The 23,550-nt window shown below is 42.6% G+C and overlaps 1 protein-coding gene across 1 annotated transcript in view; it reads left to right on the forward strand.

Moving 5' to 3' along the window:
* The window catches only part of COL24A1 (collagen type XXIV alpha 1 chain), a 910,546-nt gene that overhangs the window by 410,721 nt on the left and 476,275 nt on the right, over window positions 1–23,550 (forward strand). The window contains exon 10 of the mRNA XM_069641689.1: window positions 9,694–9,738. Coding sequence (XP_069497790.1) covers window positions 9,694–9,738 — 45 coding nt within the window. The remainder of the gene's footprint in view (window positions 1–9,693; window positions 9,739–23,550) is intronic.

Consider the following 23,550-nt stretch of genomic DNA (forward strand, 5'->3'; position numbering starts at 1 on the left):
CTAAACATAGAGCAGAGAATATGCTATTTTTAGATAACCCATTTTTGGAAATGTCAGGTCACCTTATTCTGCATGAGGCTATGTTGCAACCTGTTCATCCTAGATGTTTTGTACAGAGTTCCATATGTTAAATTATTTCATTTTAGTAATACTTTTGTGGGTGCAGGATACAAAAGCAATAATACAAATTTAGCAAATGGGGTTATTCCAATTAATCAATACATGTAATGATATGTTGGTATTACACTTTATCAATATGTTTTATGAAAATCGCTGGCTTGTGTTTCACACATCGATTGAAGTTTTATTATTGTGTTGGTTATATCAGACTCAACAAATAACTCAAAATACATTAGCTTGTAAATTTCTTTCAGTAATTAAATAACACTATATTGTAATATGTCAAAGTCTAGTCCCTGTCTCTGTCCCATGTTCGGGAGGGGACTGTTCAGACCTAGCTAGAAAACTGTCCTAACTTGACACAATAGCCAGAGCCCTGAACTACCATAGTGTGGTACAGGGCAGGAGATGCAGAGACCCGCCTCCAAGCCCCCGGCCATGCCCTTACCTCTGTGATCTGACCTCAGAGCCAGGAGACTCAGAATATACACCTACACCCTTACTATAAAGCAGACACTCTCTCCTTAGCACTTGTATGTATAGGGGAAAAGGAGAATATTTAAATAAATAATTTGTGGAAAAACCACCAGGGCTTGGGTAATGCTTGTGTAATGGTACAGCCATTAGATTGTCTGACACCTAGTGCTGCGAATTCGGGGAGACTGATAAAATATTTGTCTGAAGTAATTGGAGGGGTGTCTCTAGAACAAACATCATGGGCCCCCATATGCCAGAGGGGATTCCAGCAGCAGGGGCAGTCAACAAACAGCCTTGAAAGTGAAACAAACAGCAGCTGAAACCAATGTGTGTTTGTGGGATTCTGCTCCTGAGCAGGGATCCCCATGATCACTTGAAGGAATCATGCCACCAGCGATGCCCACAGGCTTTACAGCATTACAAGGCGCAGATAAAATACTGCAGTGGGCAGTACTCAGTTAATTAAGCAAGAACATTGTAGTGGTCCAGTGCAGTGTTGCTAAGAGGGTAGGGCTTCCTTCAGACATTAAAATGGCCACTAGACCTTTTAACAACTCTCTGAACTAAGGACCAGCATCAGAGGAAACAATGAATGTAATTAGCCAATTTTCAATCCCTTCCCCGGCCATGAGATATTAGAGCACCAGGCCAATCGGAACGTTTGATAGAAAGGCTGATAGTGGCTAATGGCTATATAGAGTCGGGCAGGTGGGAGGAGCCAGGAGGGAGGAGCCAGACAAGAGTAGCAGGCTGGAGATGCCAGAGAAGCGACTGGAGAAGCATTGGCTCATAATGAAGCCGCTGTGCTGAAGAGTCTGAGAGCGGATCAAAGGAAAGCCCTGGCGCAACTAGACAGACTAGGCAAACCACTGTGGAGAAAGCTAAGGGAGGGTCCCAAGGGTCTGACCCCTTGGACATTCTTATTTATTTATTTACATATGTGAAGCTCCCAAGCCCAAGGGCATCAGGGCGCTGTTGCATCCGGTTACACTGTGATTAGAAACAGTAGGTAAAAGTACTGAGTGTCATGAAACAGGGGAGGACTTGTTTAGGTGAATAGCCAAGTCATGAGCGCTTTACGGAAGGGCAGGTGGGCAGGTTCTGCTCTTAGTTCAGGAGGCAGGGAGTTCCAGTAGTTTAGGTGCGACCGAGGGGAAGCAAGATCCTGCTCCTCTTTACCTTTTGTTTTGGCCGTCTTTAGTCGGTTGGCATAAGTTGACCTTACTGGTCTAGTGGATGTGGAACTTTCAATGATATGGCATAAGTATTGTGGAGCTGTGTTGGATAGGCATTTGTGCATGATGGAAAGGGTTTTGAAGATGATCCGTTCCCGGAGAGGTAGCCAATTGACTTTTTTTCTGGTGTCGGTGATGTGGTCTCTTCTGGAAATGTTCAGGGCTGCTCGAAACGCATTATTTTGGTTGACCTGGAGTTTGTCCAAGTTATGTTGTGACATGCCAGCGAGGAGGACATTACAATAGTCCAGTCCTTCTCCAATGATAGCTGCAGTGATGGTTAGGCAGCTTGCTTGTGAGAGGAAGTGCCTGGCTGCGTTAATACGTTTTGTTGTTTAGGCGGCCGAAGAGACGATAGCATTCACTTGCTTTGTGAAAGAGAGGGTGGCATCTAGATGAACCACAAGTGTTTTTACTGAGGTGGATACTGGTATCTGGATGCCATCAATGAAAAATGAGGTGAAGTCTCCTCCAGGTTTATCGAGCAGCGTGGGTGCGCCCACAAGCAAGATCTCAGTCTTCTCGTCATTCAGGCAAAGGTGATTGGTTGCTATCCACGTTTGGATAGTGGAGTAGATGTTGTTGATGGTCAGGGAGTCCTTAGGTTTGGAGCAAGTTAGGCAGAGGAGGATTTGGGTGTCATCAGTGTAGTTCGTGTATGAGACACCCAGAAAGTCAAGAAGGTCAAACATGGTCTTTGTGAAAATATTGAAGAGGGAAGGGGACACGCAGAACTCTTGAGGGACCGAGCAAGGAATGGGTATGAGGGGTGCATTGCCCGTGTCTGAGAAAACTGTGATTGGTCTGTTAGAGAGGAAGGATCTGATCCAAAATGTGGCTTCTAGTGAGAAGTTGGCGGAGGAGGTGAGGTGGTGACATAGAGTGTTGTGGTCAACCAGATCAAAGGCTGCCGAGAAGTCTAAAAGGAGGAGAAGAATATGATGTGGTGGTCTGACCAGTGGCATGGGGAGTTGGACGTTATAGATATATGGCAGTTGATGTCAGAGATACAGTCTAGGTATCTCCCTTTGATGTGAGTGGGTTTGCATACTTGGTCAGTGAAACCTAGGTCAGTTGGATCTTTTGCTCGGGTGTCTACAGTTAGATTGTGAGGGTCAAAGCGGCTTAGGTTGAGGTCTCCTAGCAGTATGACTCTGGAGTTAGGTTTAATGTTAGTTCCAATGGAATGTAGGAGTTCTGCTTCTCAGGATATGGGAGGGTCAGGTGGTCGGTATAAGATGCGGACGCTGATCGTATCCGATGGGGAGTATATGAGTTTAAGAGAGAGAAATGTGCAGTTTCTTACTACCGGAGAGTGAAGTTGCATGGATGAGGGCGACTCTGCCACCCCTAGATTATGTTCTGTAATTATAAGGGCTACACTGTTTGTCTTTATATGAATGAGAGTGGTACAGTGTCCCTTACAGATGAGTAGCCGCCATATCCCTTACTATTGGGGAAGGCACTAGATCCATTATCGGTGGGCTTGGGCACCATGACCGGGATCAGCAGGAAGTGGGCGAGACAGTATCCCTCTGGCAGGTTTACAAATCGCACGATTGGTGCTTTATCACTGTGTGGGTTAACAGTGTCAAAGAATCCGGTGAGCGCGATTTCACTATGACGATGAATCTGAGCCAAGAAGTGGCTGGGTGATGCATACTGCCTGTTTGAAGCCCCCTCGAAAACGTATTATTCACCACTTAACTCATTAGCATTTTGTGTGTTTCTAGGTCTGTGGATACCAGTTACAACAGCGGATATTTGTGTGCACTATATGTATGGTTCAGTTCAGACACTGGTGGAACTATTTCCAAAGCTCTCCACAAGACATAGATTTACAGTTTCCTTCAGAAATGGGGTGTTCTTACTGATATTCCTTATCAAGATAATTGAGTCGCAGGGTAAACTGTCTGTCCCTCAGATTTTAGACATAATTGTCTGATGCGGGACATTTACTTGTGAGGTGATCTTTGAGACCACACAACTTGTAGATTGATGAATTGCTTTTGTAAGTAGACATGATCACTTTTTTCTGCCAAAGTGCTGAATAACCAAAGTCTTAAAAAAATGTACTTTTAAGTAGAGAGATGTGCTGTCTTCATGTGTGGCAATGCATATTTTCCTAAACCTGTACCAACGAGATGCAACATTCAATAGTTTGTATAGAGTTGTTTTGAAGCGCCCAAGGTGAACGGAGCCGCAGCCTCCAGTAACCAACCAATGATTGGCTTGAACACGAAGTGCAAGTGGTTAGAGTACAGTAGGGATAGTCTTTAGTCATCCCGGGTGTGCACATTCGTCATTTCACCTTTTGAGCAATCATAATATTAATATCCGGTCATTTCAAGGACACTTCCTGTTGCATTTCTCATGGTTATACGCACTGGAATAATAGCTCTTGTTAATATCCAATTTGATGGTTCCCAATTCATTCACCGTGTAGCATGAAGGGCCGCGGTCGAGCCCCCGGGATTCAAACTTGTGAAGTCAGACTAGCTGTATGTGGGGGGCATGTGCTTAGTGAGTGACCTGCAGCAATCCACCCCGACATAATATGCAATCTCTCAGTAAATGATTGCGAAAAGCCACACTTTTAGCCTGTTTTAATCACTGAGGGTGCACTTTCTCTAGCAAGGCAGTTTGGGGAGTGACTATAGTCTCACGGATAGTTCTCATCACAGTAAGGCTTAGTCCTTGATACGTGACTACACGTGACTACAGCTCTTGCATGCGATGTCTAGTGTGGTCGCATCCCTATGGAATGATGTAAGAGTTCATCTTAGAAAAAACCCTCTAGCTGAACGGCTGTAGCCTGAGGGCTTCAGTGGGATCCAGATGCTCTTGAAATCTCTTGACAAGCTGTAGAGCCATGCTCGGCGGAGTATTCATCTTTGTGACATCCCCATGTGGTTGCTGAGACGACCAGAGGTAGTGAACGCATGCTGGAATGTGATGTCCACTCTCAGGATTTACGCGTCATTGATCTGAGGGGCTGCTACCATGATCGCTAATGTTCCTCGTGGGGTTACTAGAACTGAAGTTGTTTGACTCTGAAGTTCAGTCACTCCAATTCTTCAGGTTAAATCAGTCCTGTGCTACCAATTGTAACATACTTGTGCCAATCTGATTTGAATCCACGAGACAGCACAATTTCATGCCATTCAATGGGATTTATATTATAATTTTTGTAAATAGTTTCTTAAAGGCCAATTCTAATTACATTTTGGCTTATTTCCATTCAAGGGGAGAGGTATGTCTTACATAGGTGGAGCAGAAGCCACATTCCCTGATTAAACAGCTTTCAGGGACAGATTCTTATCAAGGCGCAGTGAGCATGCTAAACGGCAAACTTCGCAGCGCCTTTTCCTGACGCCCAGGCAACACGCTTATTCTGAAGTGGGCCTGGGCGTCAGTGCAGTGCATGACAGTGTTCTGTCTGCAATACGCCAGTATTTGTAGAAAACGGGTGGGTTGCAATCTCGGCAGCAGTTTTGTTAAATAGTGAGGTAATCACGAATTTAACGAAAGTGCTGCTAAGGGCATATATATATATGCAACGTTTCATATACATACGTATATATATCTCGTGATATATATATTTGTGTGCTGCAAGCACCGGTACTATGGTGCGAATGATGGCTGGGGAAAAGAGCGCAGAGCACATTAGATCAAAGCCAGGGCTTTAAGTGGGGTAAGAAATCGAGGGGGGGGCCTCATTTGGGGGCGTGGCTTGAGGGAGGGGTGTGGCCTAAAAAGTACGCAAATCGTAGGGTATACACACAAATATATATAAATGTTATATATTTGTGTGCGTACCTTACTATGGTTTGTGTACTTTGCAAGCCATCTTTTATAAACGTAGAAATATGTTACATATCTCTATGTTTAGAAAAGATGGCTTGCAAAGTACACAAACCATAGTAAGGTACGCACACAAATATATAACATTTAAATATATATTTGTGTGCATACCCTACGGTTTGCCTAGTTGTCTGGCCATCTTTTTTTTTAAAGATTTCGGGTTTATAAAAGATGGCTTTGAAAGTACACAATTCAAGCCATCTTTTATAAAGCTTTGACTACGGACAAAATTGGCCGTCGGCAAAGCTTTATAAAAGATGGCTTGAAATTTGTACTTTCAAAGCCATCTTTTATAAACCTCGAAATATGTCGAGGAATCCCCAGGTTCGCCGAGGGTTAAAGACGCCTCGTGTCCTGGGGAAACAAAGGCACAGTAACTGCCTCTGGTGACCTCTCGCGCGAGGGATCACCAAAGGCAGTTACTATGACTGACAGAAGTGGCAGCCAGTCACTGCATCGCTGTGGCTGGCTGCCACTTCAGTCAGCTTGCCTGACTTCATGGCAGGCGCATCTGTTGCGGTAGGACGGGGCCCCCGCAGGGCCTCGGCTCAGTCCCACTTTTTGGAGACTGCCGGGGCCCGGCCCAGGCAGGCCCCGGCCCACTTTAAGCACTGATCAAAGCCCCTAGCTCCGCTGAGCGACCCGAACCGTACCATTTTCGTACCGTATATGGGTGCCACTTTTTTGCTTTTGCAAAAGTGGAGGATTGCCACGAGAATGGGCATCGAAAATGAAAGATTACGAAAGTGCTGGTTGCTAGGTTGGTTTTCTGCCCTTTGTAGCAACTGGCAACCATATTCCGAAAGTGCCGCATTCATTCCGGGTTTGGAACTATGCGCCACCTTCAGAATAGTTGTTAAGTACCGAAAATGTTGCTAATGCGCTCCGCAACCTTTTCGGTACTTAACAACTCCTTGAGAATCAGGCCCTCAGAATCCCTGTTGAATGTTTCAAAGTTAGTTATAACTGTTTTCTCATTCTCCAGGGCAAATCATTTTGAACACATATGCTTTGTTTTGGAGCTCAGCTGTGTTTGAGGAGGTAGTGATAGCTTGTGCGGATGTGTGAGTGATACTGTAGAATTGTGGTATTTATGTCATGCGGGGAACATTGTTACCCAGATAACTATGCTACTGGAGAGCTATGGTGTGTACATGGATGAATGCTCCTGCATAGTTGGGACCGCTGGAGAAGACCCCTGATCCAGGGGAAGTGGGGTGTTCCTTGCTCCTCATAAAGTTCTCCAACTTTCATCTGCGTGGAGATAGTCTAAAGTAAAAATGGTGACGAGGATGGGACTGTTCCAATTAAGGAATCCTTACATACAGGCGATAGAAGCCAATGTTCCATGCGAGAAGACCTAAATACCACAAACCGTCTGCATGTTGTCTGTAAAGAAATGTATTCTTGCCTCACTGCGAGCTTGTGTTGTGCTATTGTTTCCTGGATTCTTAGGTTGGCAAAGGTCCGGACCATACTAGATTGTTTTCCAGATTGATTACGGCTGATTTGGGAATATACATTAGTGTTCCTTTGCCCCCAGCATGGCCACATGTGGAGCAGCCTTTTGAAAAACTGGCAGGTGCATATGAAAGGCTAGCCATCAGACATGTTCCCATGTTGGACAGTCCCAATATTTCCCTATCAACCTCTGTTTATGTTACTTGAAAGGCGCTCTTCTTTGGTATTCCAGTTATGATTCATTCGGGGTGTCTTATTAGAACACATTGGCCTTGAGTGTTGGCCAGAAAGACATCCGATAAGGGGACATTTTTATGCATTCTGGGAGTTGTGGAGTGACTGCATGGCTCAGGTCTTGTATTCCATTTGTGCCTACATGCCACATTAGTACATCCTCTTCTTATCAAATCTGTTTATACCGTCTTATAAAATCTTCAGGTAAGAGAGACCAGATAACATTTTCCTTTCTTAAATATGCACAGCTATTCAGAAAGTATTGTTCCTGGATAATGATCCATTGTTTTTCTTCCATGTAATGGCACTGTGCTAGTAAAATCATAGGACTCTCGGGGAAGGGAAGTTTTGAACATCTCCTTGGTGACGTGTAGCTTGCCACACGCATAAGGAGACCAAGGCAAATGATGAAGAGACAGTTAGATCCAGGTATGCGCGTGTCCTCTATGCAGAAGTATTCCTTACCTTCTGATTGCAAGCATCCATTCTGGTAATGGAATCCTGATCAGCTAGATATTTGTCGTTGTACGATACCTTTGTGTGGGGTTGCTTCTGTACCGTGTTGGGTATTCGGGATTCTGGACGAGACGTGATATCAGTATTGATATCTGGTTGCTTTGATGGTAAAGTCACCTCCCTTGCACATGTTGGGTAACACGTTTAGTAGGGAGGTAGTCCTGTTATTGAGGCCCACTGTACTCTCCCAAGGGAGTCTTTGCAGAAGCATGTGTACAATTTCCACGGTCGGAAATGTTTTAAATGAAGTAAGAATCTTGGTTGAAATATATGTCAAATCATTCTAAGATGGTGTAGAGAATATCACAGCCTGGAAATGATTGCCAGCTGCACTGGAGTCCTGGCGGTTCTGTCTTCCATATGTATTGTAGGTCCATTAAGCATGTTATTAGCTGGTAAGGTTGATTATTTGCAGTATCCCAGATTTTAGTAGGCAATACTATTTTCAAGTGTAGCTGTGATATGCATGGAGTGTTTTATGACTGATCTGGAATTTATCATTTCACTTTTTTATCATTCTCTTTGTTAAAAGAGGGCCTGGAGCAGGGGGGGTAGTGAATGCGAACTTGACATGACCTTGGATTTGAAATGTTTCCATGGTATGTTTTTCAACAGGGGAGTTACTTCAGTATCCGTAGCAAATGCAAAGTTCAGCCACATTCTTCAGTCTTTAAAGACATCTGGATGTAACTATGGCAACCAAAGATAAGATTGACACATTGCTCTGAAATTCACATTAAATATAGTGATCAATGATCATCGCTGCACCTAGTGGCATGATTGCTTTGTATGACTAGCCTAGACATTTCTACACTGTAAACAAGCATAAGATGTGTCGAAGGTACTGTTCCATGCACGGTGAATGCTTCTATTAGGGAGACGGATAAGCCACCTGGATTCTATTCATATCTAATAATCTTTTCTCGTGCAGTTCTTGCTATGTCTGGAATAGGTCACACAACAATGTGTCTGTTAGTTAATTTATTATGCTAGCAGGGAAATTATACAAAAACAGAAGCTAAACATGTGTAGGCGAATGCTTTGTGATAGACAAAGGGGAAAGAGGCATTGGAAAAGTGTATAACTTGTCTTGCAGCTCACTTGCTCTAGCACAGAATATTGCAATGAAAAGCTGTGTCAGCCACAGGCACCTGTGAAGTATGAGGGGCTCATTTCTAAGAAATCATCAAATGCACTGTGAGGAGCGGGTTTGCCAACACTTGTGTATCGTTGGTCCTCTGTGTAGTTTTGATTGTTTTGAGGGAATATGTAAATGAGGGACAGAATTCCAGGGTTTCCATGCTTGTTTACACCCTTTCCCAAAACAATCGTCAATACCAACCATCATGTCAGTGCATGATGGGTGGCCTTAATTGGAGTCCCTATGGATTCTGCCTATTTTTTGTGATGCCAGCATCTCTGCCCACATGAACATTGAATACTGATGAAGATACACGCGGTTCTGCCCGCGGATGCAGAAGTGGACTTTATTCTCCAGTTCTCACCTCCGTCCAAAACCCGAAAATGGCCCCGATCTTACTTTATTGGTAGAAAGCTTTTCTATGCCAACACATCATTGGAAAGGCCATCAACGTGACCACCTAACTGTTTTCTGCATGGCCCCAATGCCCTTCTTCTTGAACGGTTTGACGCATGAATACCTAGGATATGTGATTGTACCCGATTGAGTGGCAGATAACCTCTTGACACCAACATGAAGATGTAATATGTTTTAATTTTGTATTTCCACTAATATACAAAGTCAACTTAATCTTTGTTTATTTAGGGGTTAGCTGGACCAGAAGGTAACCCAGGTCCCAAAGGTGTAAGAGTGAGTACCACTTTCCTTAAGATTACAATCCAGACTGTTTAATGGAGAACAAGACTGCCAGAAGTTCATGAAAGTTTGAGGTTATGCATGTGCTTGCATCTATCTTTTGTATCAAATGTACTGTTACCAAATGTATTTTTACTTTTCACTTCTATTCCATTCTTTTCTTGTGACTAAAAGCAGACGTCCTACAATACTACATGCTGCTTTTACTGCCCAGTGGAAACACATAGCTACATGGAAAATAAAGCATGGAAAAAATAGGACCCTTCCCGCCTCCAGCGTTATTTGTGTAAGAGCAGCTGTCAAGACTGAAGGCCTATTTGGCATGGCTGATCTGCAAGTAGTACTAGAGAAATTGATGGAAGGAAATATCCCTGTCATAGAAAGAAGAGCTCAGCTGCCAACTTCTCGATGCAGCCATTGCTAAAATGTTCTAAGCTACGACACTCACTCAAGTACATTTCACTCAAGCGTGGCTTCTTTTGGCACTCACCTTCAAAGTATAAATAACCAAGTCTGCTTAAAAGAGAAAAGTCATCACATCCACTGATCCTTTTTTGGTATCAGTTTATTGCCTTGAAGTAGTTGCCATGCACTTTAGTGAGATGTGGGTGTGCTTTCTGTCTGCCTTGTCCATAATGTAATATTGTACAGACTTTCTCTTGGTTATTCTCCATCTGCAGTTCATCGGCTAGTTCTGAGACCTGAAGGTATTCTTTCTGTAATTGTTTACAGCATCCCTTATTCCTGCTAGGAGTGCTCGAAAAAAGAAAGATTTACCCATTAAATCCCATATCAAGTCTGGGAAATGGGGTGTGGAGTCTGCAAGAAGAGCGTGGTCTGGGGTGGAGTAAGGACCTCTCTGCCGTTCTGAACCTTCTTGTCCATACATCCACCCACATCGTCTAGTTCTGTGTTCCTCTTCCGTTAGCCAGGAAGTAATTCATAGACACCAGGTGGAGGAAAGGGCACATGGCACTGGGCCTTGTGCCTATGGGTTGAGTCCTTCCCAGCCAGAGGTCTGCTTTAGGTCCCGCTAAAGGCAGTCACAGCACCTCTCCACCTGCACCTCCTGGGTCTGTGTCCACATTATCCTCTTCTTAAAGAATTCATTTAAGTCAGTGTCTTCTGCCAGATAAGAAGTATGCACTGGGAAAGCATGGATTTTGGTGAAAGTTAAAAGGTGATCCAGCCAGATGATCTTTTGCCAGAACACTAGTCAGTTCAGTTCTGACCCTATTGCTGCATTGTACTCAGATATCCTACTTTGAAAAGCAACCGTGAGGCGAGGTGACTTCCTAAAGACAACAGTCAGTGATGGGAGAAAATTGATATTTTTTATCAACTTATATTACATTGTTTCCTGAAAACACCCAGGAATTTAGAAAGAGCACACATGCATTTGACATCAGTGGCTTATTTACAAAAGGTTTTCAACAATGCAAATTCTGAGATTTTACAGAGGTAGAAGAGTATGACATGACATGATAGTTTATTCATATAGCGCCTATACACAATGTGTTTCAAAGCGCTTCAAGGCAAGGGAGGGAACAACGGAAATACAATGACATTCTTACAGGCCATGAACAGTAAGAATGTGAAATTAACTATCGTACTCGGCCTGACGACATTTCAGATAGTGCAAGAGCTAAGGCATAGATAAAGAAGGGAAGGGGAGAGTGAGAAGGAAATGGAAACAGACAGTACAGCATTTCTGGTAGAGCCGGAGAAAACCAAAAGGTGAGGGAGATGGTTGCAGAAAGGGGGGGAGAAACAAAACAAACGACTTATCATACTAGACCTGATGACATTTCAGATAGTGCTGGAGGGTGGAGGGAGAAAAAAAAACAAGTAAGTGGAGGGGTTGGAGATAGACGAGGGTGCTATCATACTAGGTCCAGGGACATTCTGATAGAGTAAGGGCATAGAAGAAAGTAAGGTGAGGAGGAGATAGGAAAAGGGATAAAGGGAGAGGAGGAGAGAACAGAGAGTAAGCATTCAAAAAGAGTGGAGCAGCAAAAGGGGAGGTGAATACAATTGCAGATGTCAGTAGTAAAATATAATGTTGCAAGCCAGGATAGAAGATGAAGATGAAATCGGCATGATTCAGGGCCACTATGAGTACAAGATTCAAAGGAAGTCCAGCATAAAAGTTGAGTAAGGGTGACGCACCGTGAATCAATGAAGTGCATAAAAGTCAAATCCAGCATTGGCCTCATGTGAACATGCATACATGCCATATTGTTAGGGGTCCACCCAACCACCATATTGTAGACTGTTCCTTCCCTCCCCTCCTACACACACACACACACACACATACTCCCTCTCTCTCTCTCTCTCTCTCTCTCTCTCTCTCTCTCTCTCTCTCTCTCTCTCTTTCTCTCTCTCTCTCTCTCTCTCCCTCACATAATCCGACATTGTGAGGGGTCAGAAATTAAAGCTGTATACAAAGGTGTCATGTTTTTTGTTAAAGACATTAATTAAACAAAAATGCATTGGGAAAACGCTTGTCTGTCCTTGCTCTAACGAGGAACTTCCCAACCTAGACACCAAAAACGAAGGATCTATCTGTGTCAGCATGACAGTAACTGAAAATCCGTCCCTGTGTCCAAAACATCCTATCGTAACCCTCACACTATAAACAATACAACAAAGGATGCAAGGAAATGTCTTTAACTTGATGTTACCAAAAGTGTTCAAAACAAAAGTATCAGAATTACTCCAACAAAATGTTCTCCAAGGTAGATCCAAAAGATGGCCCCTTTCCCTGGATTTGGAGATAGGAAGGCAAAAATGTCTCTTTAGACAACAGTTCCTGTCTGCCGATACTGGACTCACAAAATAAAATGTCTCTTTAGTTAACCAATAAGAACGGTCTTTCAGTAGTATTTCTTGTAACTCGGTAGATCACCTGTTATACTCCCCTGCCAGTATTCTTCATACACATTCAGCTGTCTGGTGTACTCGCCTGCCAGAATTTCTTTTATGAGTTTTCAGATCACCTGGTATACTCTCCTGCCAGGTATCTTCATTCAACATCAGCTGTCTGGTGTACTGGCCTAAGGTAGGATCCTCCCGTCCCCTGCACACTCTCTTATCCTAAAAAAACAGTCAATATTCAGTAAATTCTGTTAGCAAACTTTGAATTAGTGAGTACACAATTTTAGGAAAAAAAGAAGAGAGTATTCTATTTAAACCAAACAAACAGGTTTAATAACATCAGGTTTTCCAGAAAAGGTTTTTAGTCTGAAGATGGATGATGCGTTTCGAGGTCTAGACCCCTTCTACATGAGCAATTCGGACTGGAAAGGAAAATGACACATAAAACCAAATTAATATTGGGTACTCTCTGGGATCAGTGCATTTATAATAATCCACACGAAAATCAATATCCATAAACACACATTGTTGCAAACATTGAATTTCAAATGTATTCAAATAGAGCCATCAACCACTTAGAGCCCACTGGATGTGACCACACATGCAGATACATAAAATGCCTCATATATTATTCTCCTATTGTTGGTGTAATGCACCCATGTGATAATCTACTCGTGCAGTAGCAGCCTCTTACTGCAGGAAAGTCCATTAACCAGAGGGGCCTATCTAAACACCATAAATGAAGTACTTTAGATGAAAAAAGATTAAGTAAAATGGGGTACCAAATCCTACAGTATAAAGAGGAACAGTAAACCATAACATACCTCACAAACAATTCTAGTCTCAACATTCTCATGAATGAACTCAAATTCTCTATGGTCTGATGCAACAAACCTGTAGCGGTCCCCACTAGTCCACTTCAAGACAGTGAATCCACATCAGTGCCTTAAAATACACCCAGGATGTTCAGCTAGTGACTTAGGAATATTTGTGAACAACAAGTGTTTCCCTGTAACAAAATAAACACCAAGTAAACAACATGGCGTAACCTCATGTATTGTAATTTTCACACCAAATATTAGCTACTATCAAAAAACCTATAAAACTATAGAGATCCATCAGAGAAAAATGACTTATCCCGTCCAGGGGTCGCAATTCCATGCCTTTCCAATCTATATATTCAAAAGATCGTAATCACTCTCCTACATCAAATATGTCTCAAATACCGTGGTAACACTCTCTGTAGTTGATCATATGACTTCTCTTTAGTCCATCAATGATAATTCTGTAAGAGATCCAAAGTAGGCAGATGGACTGTTAGACAGTTCTCCCTCCTAATGTGAGTTCAAATTCGACTAATATAAACCACCAGTCCATCCGAAATAAATAGTGTAACTTACCCTATGATGAGAGTCAATTCTAAGTCAAGCTGTGACAAGTCTGCCTCAACTGTCTGCGCACCAAACATAACCGTGCCCACAGAGAGCTAACATAGCACACCATCTTGAAAAACTGGGTTAAATTGAATCAGACACAATGGACGGACCAGCTGCAACAATGGACGGACCAGCTGCAAATACTCGAAAGCCCTGAATCATCTTGGAGAGGAAGCAAAGTCCCAAAATGCTATTAGAACAGGCTAACAACGCCCCTCTAGTGGAGTAGATATCTAACTCTCACCAACAAGATTAGAAGACCTAATCATGTATGTGTGTCACAATGACCAAATAGAGAGGAATAAGAAAAAGGAAAAATAAAAAAGTAAAGTCAGATTCTACATCTTCAAAACGGGTCACCATTCAGAAGGCTCCATAGGATATTACATGAGTTAATTGATTTGACACAAAATATTCTTGTGGTCTGATGATCTTATTAATTTAACAAAGAACATTAAAAAACATTCTCGTGGCCTGTAACTGCAACAAGGTACATTCACATTTTAAACATTTTAAATCAACATGTCAATTTAACTGCAAAAATATTGCTGAATTTCTATATTTTAACAGGTTCTATACTGATGTAATTTACAATATCGAGATGTCTAAACAGCAGAACAAAACACATTCTTGTAATTGTGACATTTATAATAGCCATGAACCTGTGTATGAAGGCTCATGATGATTCCTGAGCAAAATCCAGTGTCTAGTCAACCACATGACACAATGATGACTCAACATCAACCACCCCTCCAACGAAAGTCAAATTCAATGCATTCCCAGATATATCATGTATTACTACATATTTATAGTGCAGGTAAAGTCCATACCAATGAGACAGTATATCAGAGAATCAAGTGATAAAATACTATACAAAATAATTTAAGGTACAATCCTCATTGAGGCCCTTAGGTTGTACAATGTCCAAGAGGTGCACACAGTACATTTCTCTCCGAGGAAGTAGGGACTGGTAGTTGCCTCCCCTCCCTGGACGTTCGACTACTTCCAATATCTAGAACTTTAGTTGAGCTATAGTGTGATGGTGGTCATGAAAGTGTCTCGCCACTGGAGACCTATTTTTGTTACACCTAATGTTTGACTTGTGTTCCGTACAACGTTCTTTTACAGGTCTCGTGGTTTGTCCAATGTAAAGTTGCCGACAGGGGCATTTAATAGCATAGATAACTCCTGAGGTGAGGAAGGTCGCATAGTCCCTCAATTTGATTTTGTTTACCTATCTGTGGATGTACTATTGTGTCACCTTTTAAGATGTTGTTGCAGTGACTGCAACCAGGGCAGGGGAAAGTACCCTTCTTTTTGGTTTTCAGGGATAACTGTCTATCTTTGAGGGGTTTTTCAGCTCTCACTAATTTGTCCCTCAGATTCCGCCCTCTTCTGAAGGCCATCATGGGGGCTTTAGGGAACAAATGTTATAAAGTTGGGTCGTTATGTAGCATACTCCAGTGTTTTTTAATGACTTTAAGTATCTGGAAGCTTTGCCTCGACAATTTGGAAATGAACAACAACCGAACTTCTTTTGTCTTTTTCTGCGTTACTAATAACTGTTTTTTCGATATCTCACTGGATCGCAACTTTGCCTCGAAAAAATTGGCTATTTGTCTAAAAACACTGATCACCGTGAACATACCAAACCAAGGCAGGATCTATGCTTGCTTTGGTAAAACAATATATGTACATTAACTAGGTCTGTAATGTATTGCATTGAAGTTTTGTCATTGTGTGTTACTGTTAGCGCACCCGCGCCTTGATCGGTTCAGTCGTAGGTGCCTCACAAATACAAAAAATAAATAAATATGTATACAAGAGACAGTAATGAAAGGAGTCCTGCAGGCAATAGAAGTTAGACAAACAGGCTTGGTACCCACTTACGAAATGGTCTCCGTGTTTCATAAGATCTCAGGGGGCACTATCCTTCTGAGCAATCTAATATTATGGTGCCCCACTATGAATGCTCATAGAAAAGATCAGCAGGAGTTGATATCTGTGTGGCCCATAATGTCGCTCATAGGATCTATGAATCAATACTTACAAGGCAGTATCCTTAATGGGCCCAGCATGAACAGAATACTGAATGTCTACTGTAACAGGAATCTGCCCGCTGTTAACATATGGCATGATATACTGTACAGAAAGGAGCAGATTGAGTCCTGCAACCGCAGCAACTAAACTCTGGACAAAGTTGTATATAAGCACATAAACAGTAACACAAACCTTCACAGAAATTCACAGGAAAAGAACAGGCTAAGCAACTAATGGTTCATGAAAGAGAATATATAGCAATCTAGCCAGCAGAGGGCTCTAATCTGTGAAATCAGGGAAACCAGAGAAGAAAGGGAGCACGAGCACAAGAGAGTACAGCAGAATAACCATTGTGACTGTCTTTTTTAATATAATGGTTTTGTAACTATGGACTGAACTGTGCACTAGAAACAAAGGACTGGAATCAAAGAACTGGAGATGGATCTACAGACTGGATTCAAGGAAACTACAGACTGAAACTATGGTCTAGAATAAAGGAAACTGCAGACTTGAAATATAAAATGAAATAAAGGACTGGAGAGCAAATGGACTGCTGACATAGATCCAGCAGACACTGGGCAGATAGAAAAGAGACTGGTTAGATGGCAACGGAATCTCAGGACAGGAACACAATGGACTGCAGCCAGCAACAAGGACACTGAACATTTACGCAGCAACCGGTAACAGCCAAAAGTAGTCACATGGCTTAGCAGGAAAACATTGGCTCAAAACAAGAGGGTCTGAAAACATGCTTGAAGCAAGAACAAAAAGCTCCTGGAGCCAGCTGCTTAAATACTAAAACACCCTGGCCCGAAATAGGCTCACTGGCTTTGATTGGAGCTCCACACCATAAACTTCCTTCTTCCTTTCTGAGCATTTGAAAGTGAAAGAGAAGAAGACCCCTTTGACTACAGATTGGATTTCTCTGAATATAATAGAGAATCTTCCATGTTTTCAGCACCAGTAGCAGGTGCATTGTGAGATGTGTGTGTCCAGCCTAATATAGAATTTCCAAGCTTTCCTGAAGGGTATTTAAAGGCAAATACAGGAAAGAGGACAATTCTTGATAGACTGTAGAATTAAATTCTGAATCCCACTACTCCACATAGAGCTCTTAGTGGTTTAATTGATTGATTGATTGATTGATTTATAGAGCGCTTTACACCAAGGCGCTGTACAGTGGAACCACATAATACAAGACAACGACAACAAAATAACAGTGGAAGCAAAATTACATCATGAATCATTCGACAAAACAGTGCAAAGAGCAATTAACTGAAGGGGAGGGGGGAAAGGGGAGTGGGATTAGGTGGGGGGGTGGACATGGGTTGGACGAGGGAAATGGAAGGGGGAGAGAGGAGGGGCAGGAGAGGGGAGAGAGAAAATCAAAGGGAAGGGAGAGGGGGGAGGGGCAGTAGAGGGGGCAGAGGGGGGGTTTCAAGGAGGAGAATGGAGGAGCAGGGATTTAAGGAAGTGCGAAATGAGGTGAAGGTCGCTGTAGAGCGGATTGTGAGAGGGAGTGAGTTCCAGTGCAGAGGTGCAAGGAGTTGGAAGGAGCGGAAACGGGAGGAAGCGCAGGGGGATGGAGGTACAGTGAGAAGGAAATGGTCAGCGGAACGAAGGGAAGGGGAGGGGGAGTAGAAGGAGAAGGGAGGAGAGATAAGGAGGAGCAATACCATGAAGGGATTTGAAGACAAGGCAGAGAAAGTCAACTTTTAGCTGTAAGTGAAATGGTAGCCAGCCAAAGTAAGAGAGTGAGGTAGAGATGGAGTCACGGGAGGTAAGGAGACAAAGGGTACGAACAGCAGAGTGGTAGATGGATTTAAGAGGGACAAGATGAGATGCGGGAAGTCCGTACAGAAGAGCAGTAGAAGAGGCGGGAAAAGATGAGAGAGGAGATTAGGAGTTTGGTAGCATGGAATGTGAGGAGGGACGGATTTTGTGAATATTGTAGAGCTGGTATCGGCAGGTGCAAGAGGTGAGTGAAATGTGTTGGGAGAAGGCTTACACACACAGACACACACACACACACACACACACACACACACACACACACACACACACACACACAGCCACACACACAGCCACACACAGTCATTCCAGTGAATAGAATGGTGTCTGAGACCTTCAGAAGATAGGTGTTTATAACATTTCTGAGCTAATGTTCAGGTGAATGAGTAAAGCATGTTACCAGTTGGTGCAGGTCTAGGTTTTCCATGATGGAGAAAAGATGTCTAGTGTAGGGAAAGTCTAGTTTGTCAAAACTGGTTTTGACCTCAGAGAGGATAGTCCATCTAGATGGAGTATGAGGGTTGGGACAAAGGTACCGAAACATTCTTTACATTTAGGGTTTAGCCATAGGTAATTAGGAACTTGTGAAAGATGTTTGGGATGAGACACCACTTCAGGAGGAGAGGTCCACAGTCCAGAGTCAAGAAGGAGTGTGGGTGTGGAGGCAATGATGTGCATGATGTCTATCACTGCTGCCCTTTCGCTAGGTTGATTTGTCAGGGTTGTACGATTGGAGCATAATCATTGGTTAGACGAGTCCCAGTAGCAAAATGTAGATCCAGAAAGGAGGTCACAGATGCAGTCCCCGTTTTTGACAGTGGAGCTTGAAGATGTAGAATTTGCACCCAGGGAAGAGAGTTTAGCCAATTAGGTGGCTCTTCCCGCGTAGCGCCATTTGTGTTTTTTGATTTTAATGTGGGGAGGCATCAGGGAGCATCTCCCTGTTGCCTACCCACCTCCTCGCCCCCAAAATAACCCCAATCCCTTCCCCACCCTACCTACACACTTACCTGCTGGACCAGAGCTTTGTGCTCCGGTCCCTGTGCTCCTCCTGTCTCCCAGCCAAGGCCATATTTTGTCTTTTTTTTTTTCAATCCTCGGGAGACTGCCTGTGTAAATTGTGCAAATCTCCAGAGGAAGAAAAACAAATTCACACCCCGGTTATTAATCACCAGGGTGCAAATGGTTTTCACCCTGCGGTGTGAGGCGGCCATGGCTGGTAATGGTCCACAGCCCACACCCTTGGCTTGAGTTTGGCGGGCCGTTACTGGTCATGGCCGCCCGGCACTGCAAGGGTTAAAGCTATAAATCTAGCAGCATAGCTATCAACCATGGGGATATTTTCCATGATTTCTGGGTAGCATTTGATGAACAACGAGGAAGAAGCATAAGTTGTCTGTGTTGTCACTCATTAAATACACCCTATTGTTGAATGCCAGAAATGTATAATTTATGATGTGTATGGCCTCCCCTTCCAATCCCTTGCACTGTCTGCATGAGCTATCATTGCAGAGGTTGGAGAGAGCAGGCATGCTGGAACAATATAAAACGTTCCCTTTCACCTAACCCCAGCCATTCAAAAAATGAAAAATTACAGTGGATTATGGATTTGATAATCCCCTGCCACGATGCCACAGCAGGAAGATAAAGCATCCAGAAAAGGAACAAGTTGTGTATGGTTTTCTATGAAAGCCACACACAATAGTAACCTACAGCACGATGGCATGCTGCCTACTGCCCATGTTGGATGGTAATATCGTAGTGTCTTTAATAACTGTGGTGAAGTGTTCAATATATAATTTGAAAGGGTGTTATGCAAGGAGACTTCCTTAATGAAGCCAACATTATGTAGAAAGTTCTCCATTTAAGCCAAGGAATGGGCAGTCCCAGGCATTAGAATACCCATGATCATGATTAGAAAAAGGAGCCTTCAGTAATGACCCAATCACCATCAACCATGTCAAATACCAACACATTTGAATCCCTGATAGAGCAATATCCTTAGTATGATGGATCATTCAACTTTTATTTCAGGCAGGGTTGTTCATTTATAGAAAGTGGACCAACCATGTTAAACACAAGTTGGCTAAAAGGTCGCATTTGATTAATTTACCTGTGATTTTTTTATGATCAGGCTTTAATAGTCTGCACTGAATTAGCCCCCGTTGCTCATATGGATTTATGCTCTTGTTATTGGTATTTGACATGTTTCTTCTGAGCATACTCTGCCCCGGGGTTTCCGAATGCTCTATAGAATTAAAAGCAATAACATGATAATTCCTTCCAGGAAGACATACATGAATACAGTTCAAACATATTTGAACTGAGTGGGTTGATATTTCTTTCAACATTCTAAGCATGTTGGCAGACATAATGCTGGAGGAAATTGGCAAGCTTTTAGAGGAAAGGTTTTTAGTGTTAGTTTTTAAAAAGAAATCCTGGGGAAACGTCCTCCTGCTGAACTGTGTATTTTTCTGAGGCAGGCAGCTAGGAGCTCTGGGGTGGGTACTATAAGTTTTTACATCCTCTGTCCAGATGCCAATCGTGCAACCTGGCTGCTGCATATTCAATCAACCTCAGGTCTTCAAATGGGAATTGGGGTATTCAAGCAGTCTGGTTGCTTCTGGTATCCAATCCAGCCAACACCAGCGCATAGCCAAAGTCCTCAGCCTTGAGCAGTAAAGTTGCAATGTCCTTTCCTTTTCTTACATTGTAATTAATATTATGGGACATGGGCAGGCACAGGTCCAAGGTGAAGTCAAGATATACTTAAATATAAAATAGGCATTATGGCCATGTACATTCCTTTTTAAAGCTTCAATTAATCAGTTTGATCATGAAACGTTTATTGTGTTATCTATGTTTCCTGTCTCAAATGATATTTCTATTTCAAAAACCCTGCAGCTATCAGTAAAATGTACCTTCAATCCTAAATGTGGCATACAGGAAAACTCTTTTAATCTGAAGCAAAATAATACAATGTTTAATTAAAATGCTATAGGTTGGACCTGGTGTAAAGTTATGTGTTACACATGTTGTTAAGATTAGGAGAACATAATCCCATGTTTATACCATGGACAAAATCACACAATTGCATCCCTCCCAGGGACATTAGGCAATTTTGCGGATGCTCTAATGCAGGAGGGTGCTGAGCAAAGAAAAGGCTATATAAATGAGACTAACACATGTGCATGAATGTCACAGGTCTCACAATACTATACTACCTCCTTAGTTAGCAAGGAAGGTGGACCCATACAATGCCTGATGTGCAATGAAGCACTGGTAAGTGCTGAACATTGGTTGTTCAATGTTTGAAATTCTTAGCTTTCTAAGGATTTTGAATGTGTGATTTCTGCTTTTTAGTAAAATGACCCCGTAAAAAACTACAGTAAATAATAAAGTATACATACAGAACATTCATTTGATCAAAGATTAGCACCAAATATGAGTTACAGTAACTTCAACCCATATTAATTCCTAAATCCCAGAGCAGGGGGGAATAAAGATAACTTTGAGTCACACTCTTCACTCTATTGGATTAGACCAGCCAACATAGATGCCAATAGGTTCCACTCATCTTTCTGATCCGTTCCTTTAAAAAAGTGTTTGGGTAATAGGACAAAGAAAGCGGGAAGCACCTACCTAGGTGGGGGCCTTCGCACAGGCAATAGGATGCTGTAGCAATATGGGTGGTTCAGGGATCAACTTTGGCCAGAATGAGAATTTTGATTGGAGAGTTGGGGTCCTAACATGAAGCCCTACAAACACCTCCTGCCAAGCAATGTGTCCCTTGTTATAGAACAGGAGAGGTGGCTAATCCTGTCCACATGCTGCAAAAGCTTGGATGAAGTGGGATTTAAAAAAATGTATAATCCCACTGCACCCAAGAAGGCGAGGGGTTTGGCGATATCCCAAGCATTCCATTTTCTGCCTGCCCAAACTTTCAGCATGTTCCCCCAATGTGTGTGCAATTCTGGACTACAAGGCCCTACTGGGATTTTTATATTGCCACAGCACCCTTGAGCTAAACTTATTTGACACTGCCAATTGTAATCACATTACATGCTGTGTGCATGCATTTATTCGTGTGGATTTGATACAATGAATTATTGACCTTATTTTCAGTCCATATGAACTGTACTCACTGGAGTTGTATTACCGCAATAAAGATACTGCGTCTTTCAAACACCGGTGATAAAATTATGCCATTTACATTGTCACTCTCCCATCACATAAATTGAATTTTGAAAGCACTGTTCCCAAAATAACGCCACATACCCACTCTCATCGTAGGATGTCCATGTCAGAAGGATACCCACGTCTGCCTGGATCGGTGCACACAAATCAAAGCAGGACATTGCTTTATGATTCTCAGCCAAGCTCTAACATTCTTCTCCTTTTGAAAGGGACATTCTTTAGAATTAGCAGCCATTTGTACTCTTTCCATTTTGATGCGGGGTACCCTTTTTACCCCCTGCTCCAACCCTTGCCCCACTAACTTACCCCCTAAACTGATGTCTCAACATTGGTATGTTTCCTGCACCTTAAACAACGCTCCCATTCAACCATCTACAGGGGCTTCACTGGGATTTATGGCCAATATCCCCCGCAATGCCTTATACAAGGCAGCAACCTTTGCCTCTGTACATGCATTCACCAAACACTGCCGTATAGCTGGTCAAAGAAAAGCAGATGAACAAGTTGACGGCAGCTCTACAATAGTTTCTTTTTTCAGTAGTGCCACCTGCACACCCACTGCAAAGAACAAGCACTGCTAGATAATCTATGCACAGCGTGTGACAATAAACACATTCACAAGCCCAAGAAGACACACATTATCTACCCAGTAATAGTATTATTGGTCCTTCTATCTTTTTAGTAGTAAATGCACCTCTGATCCGGAGGATAGGTGCACAGAATTCCTAAAACTAGAGCAAACTGAACTACTAATGCACACGTGCTCAAACAATATTCTTACCACACCTCATATAAAACAAAAACAATACTCTTACTTCACATCATGGAAAACAACCAGTCTGAGGATAAAGGCATCAAGGGGCAGTATTTTACCTGAACATGAAGGGTAGGACTATTGTGACAGGAACACCTATGCTAATGCCTACTTTTAGGTTGTAATACTATGACCTGCCACTTGATGGCAGAATATGCAGAACATCGGACTGTAAACAGATACAAGACCAGGAAAACAATCATTGGTTAAGTGGCATTTGGCACATATTTCTCAGTACAGAGGAGCTATGCACACTGCAATATTTGTCTTCAGAATCAGTCAATGTGCACAGCATTAGCTGGAAGATGGTCTAAACCACTTGAACTAGGGCTACACTTCAGCAGTAACGGTTTAAGCGTGCTGATGATTTTTTCAAGTAATGCAAATTAACTAATATAATACACTTGACTTTCAGGATATATTTAGGACATTTTACTTCTAAACTTTCTATATGTTTTTTTAATTATATATATGTGTCCCCCCCCTATGTACGTGAAACATGTCCTGTCTACAGAGTTCATTTGTGAATCACCATGATGACATATCTGGTGGGTGTATTTGATGTCTAGTAGTTTGGACTGAAACTACTTACTTTGAGCACTGTGTCACGCTTGCTCTGTATATAGTTGGATCCCTTTGTCATGGTACAGA

Source organism: Ambystoma mexicanum, chromosome 1q (assembly GCF_040938575.1).
Source record: "Ambystoma mexicanum isolate Mex_15411 chromosome 1q, UKY_AmexF1_1, whole genome shotgun sequence".
In the NCBI taxonomy this organism is placed as follows: Eukaryota; Metazoa; Chordata; class Amphibia; order Caudata; family Ambystomatidae; genus Ambystoma; species Ambystoma mexicanum.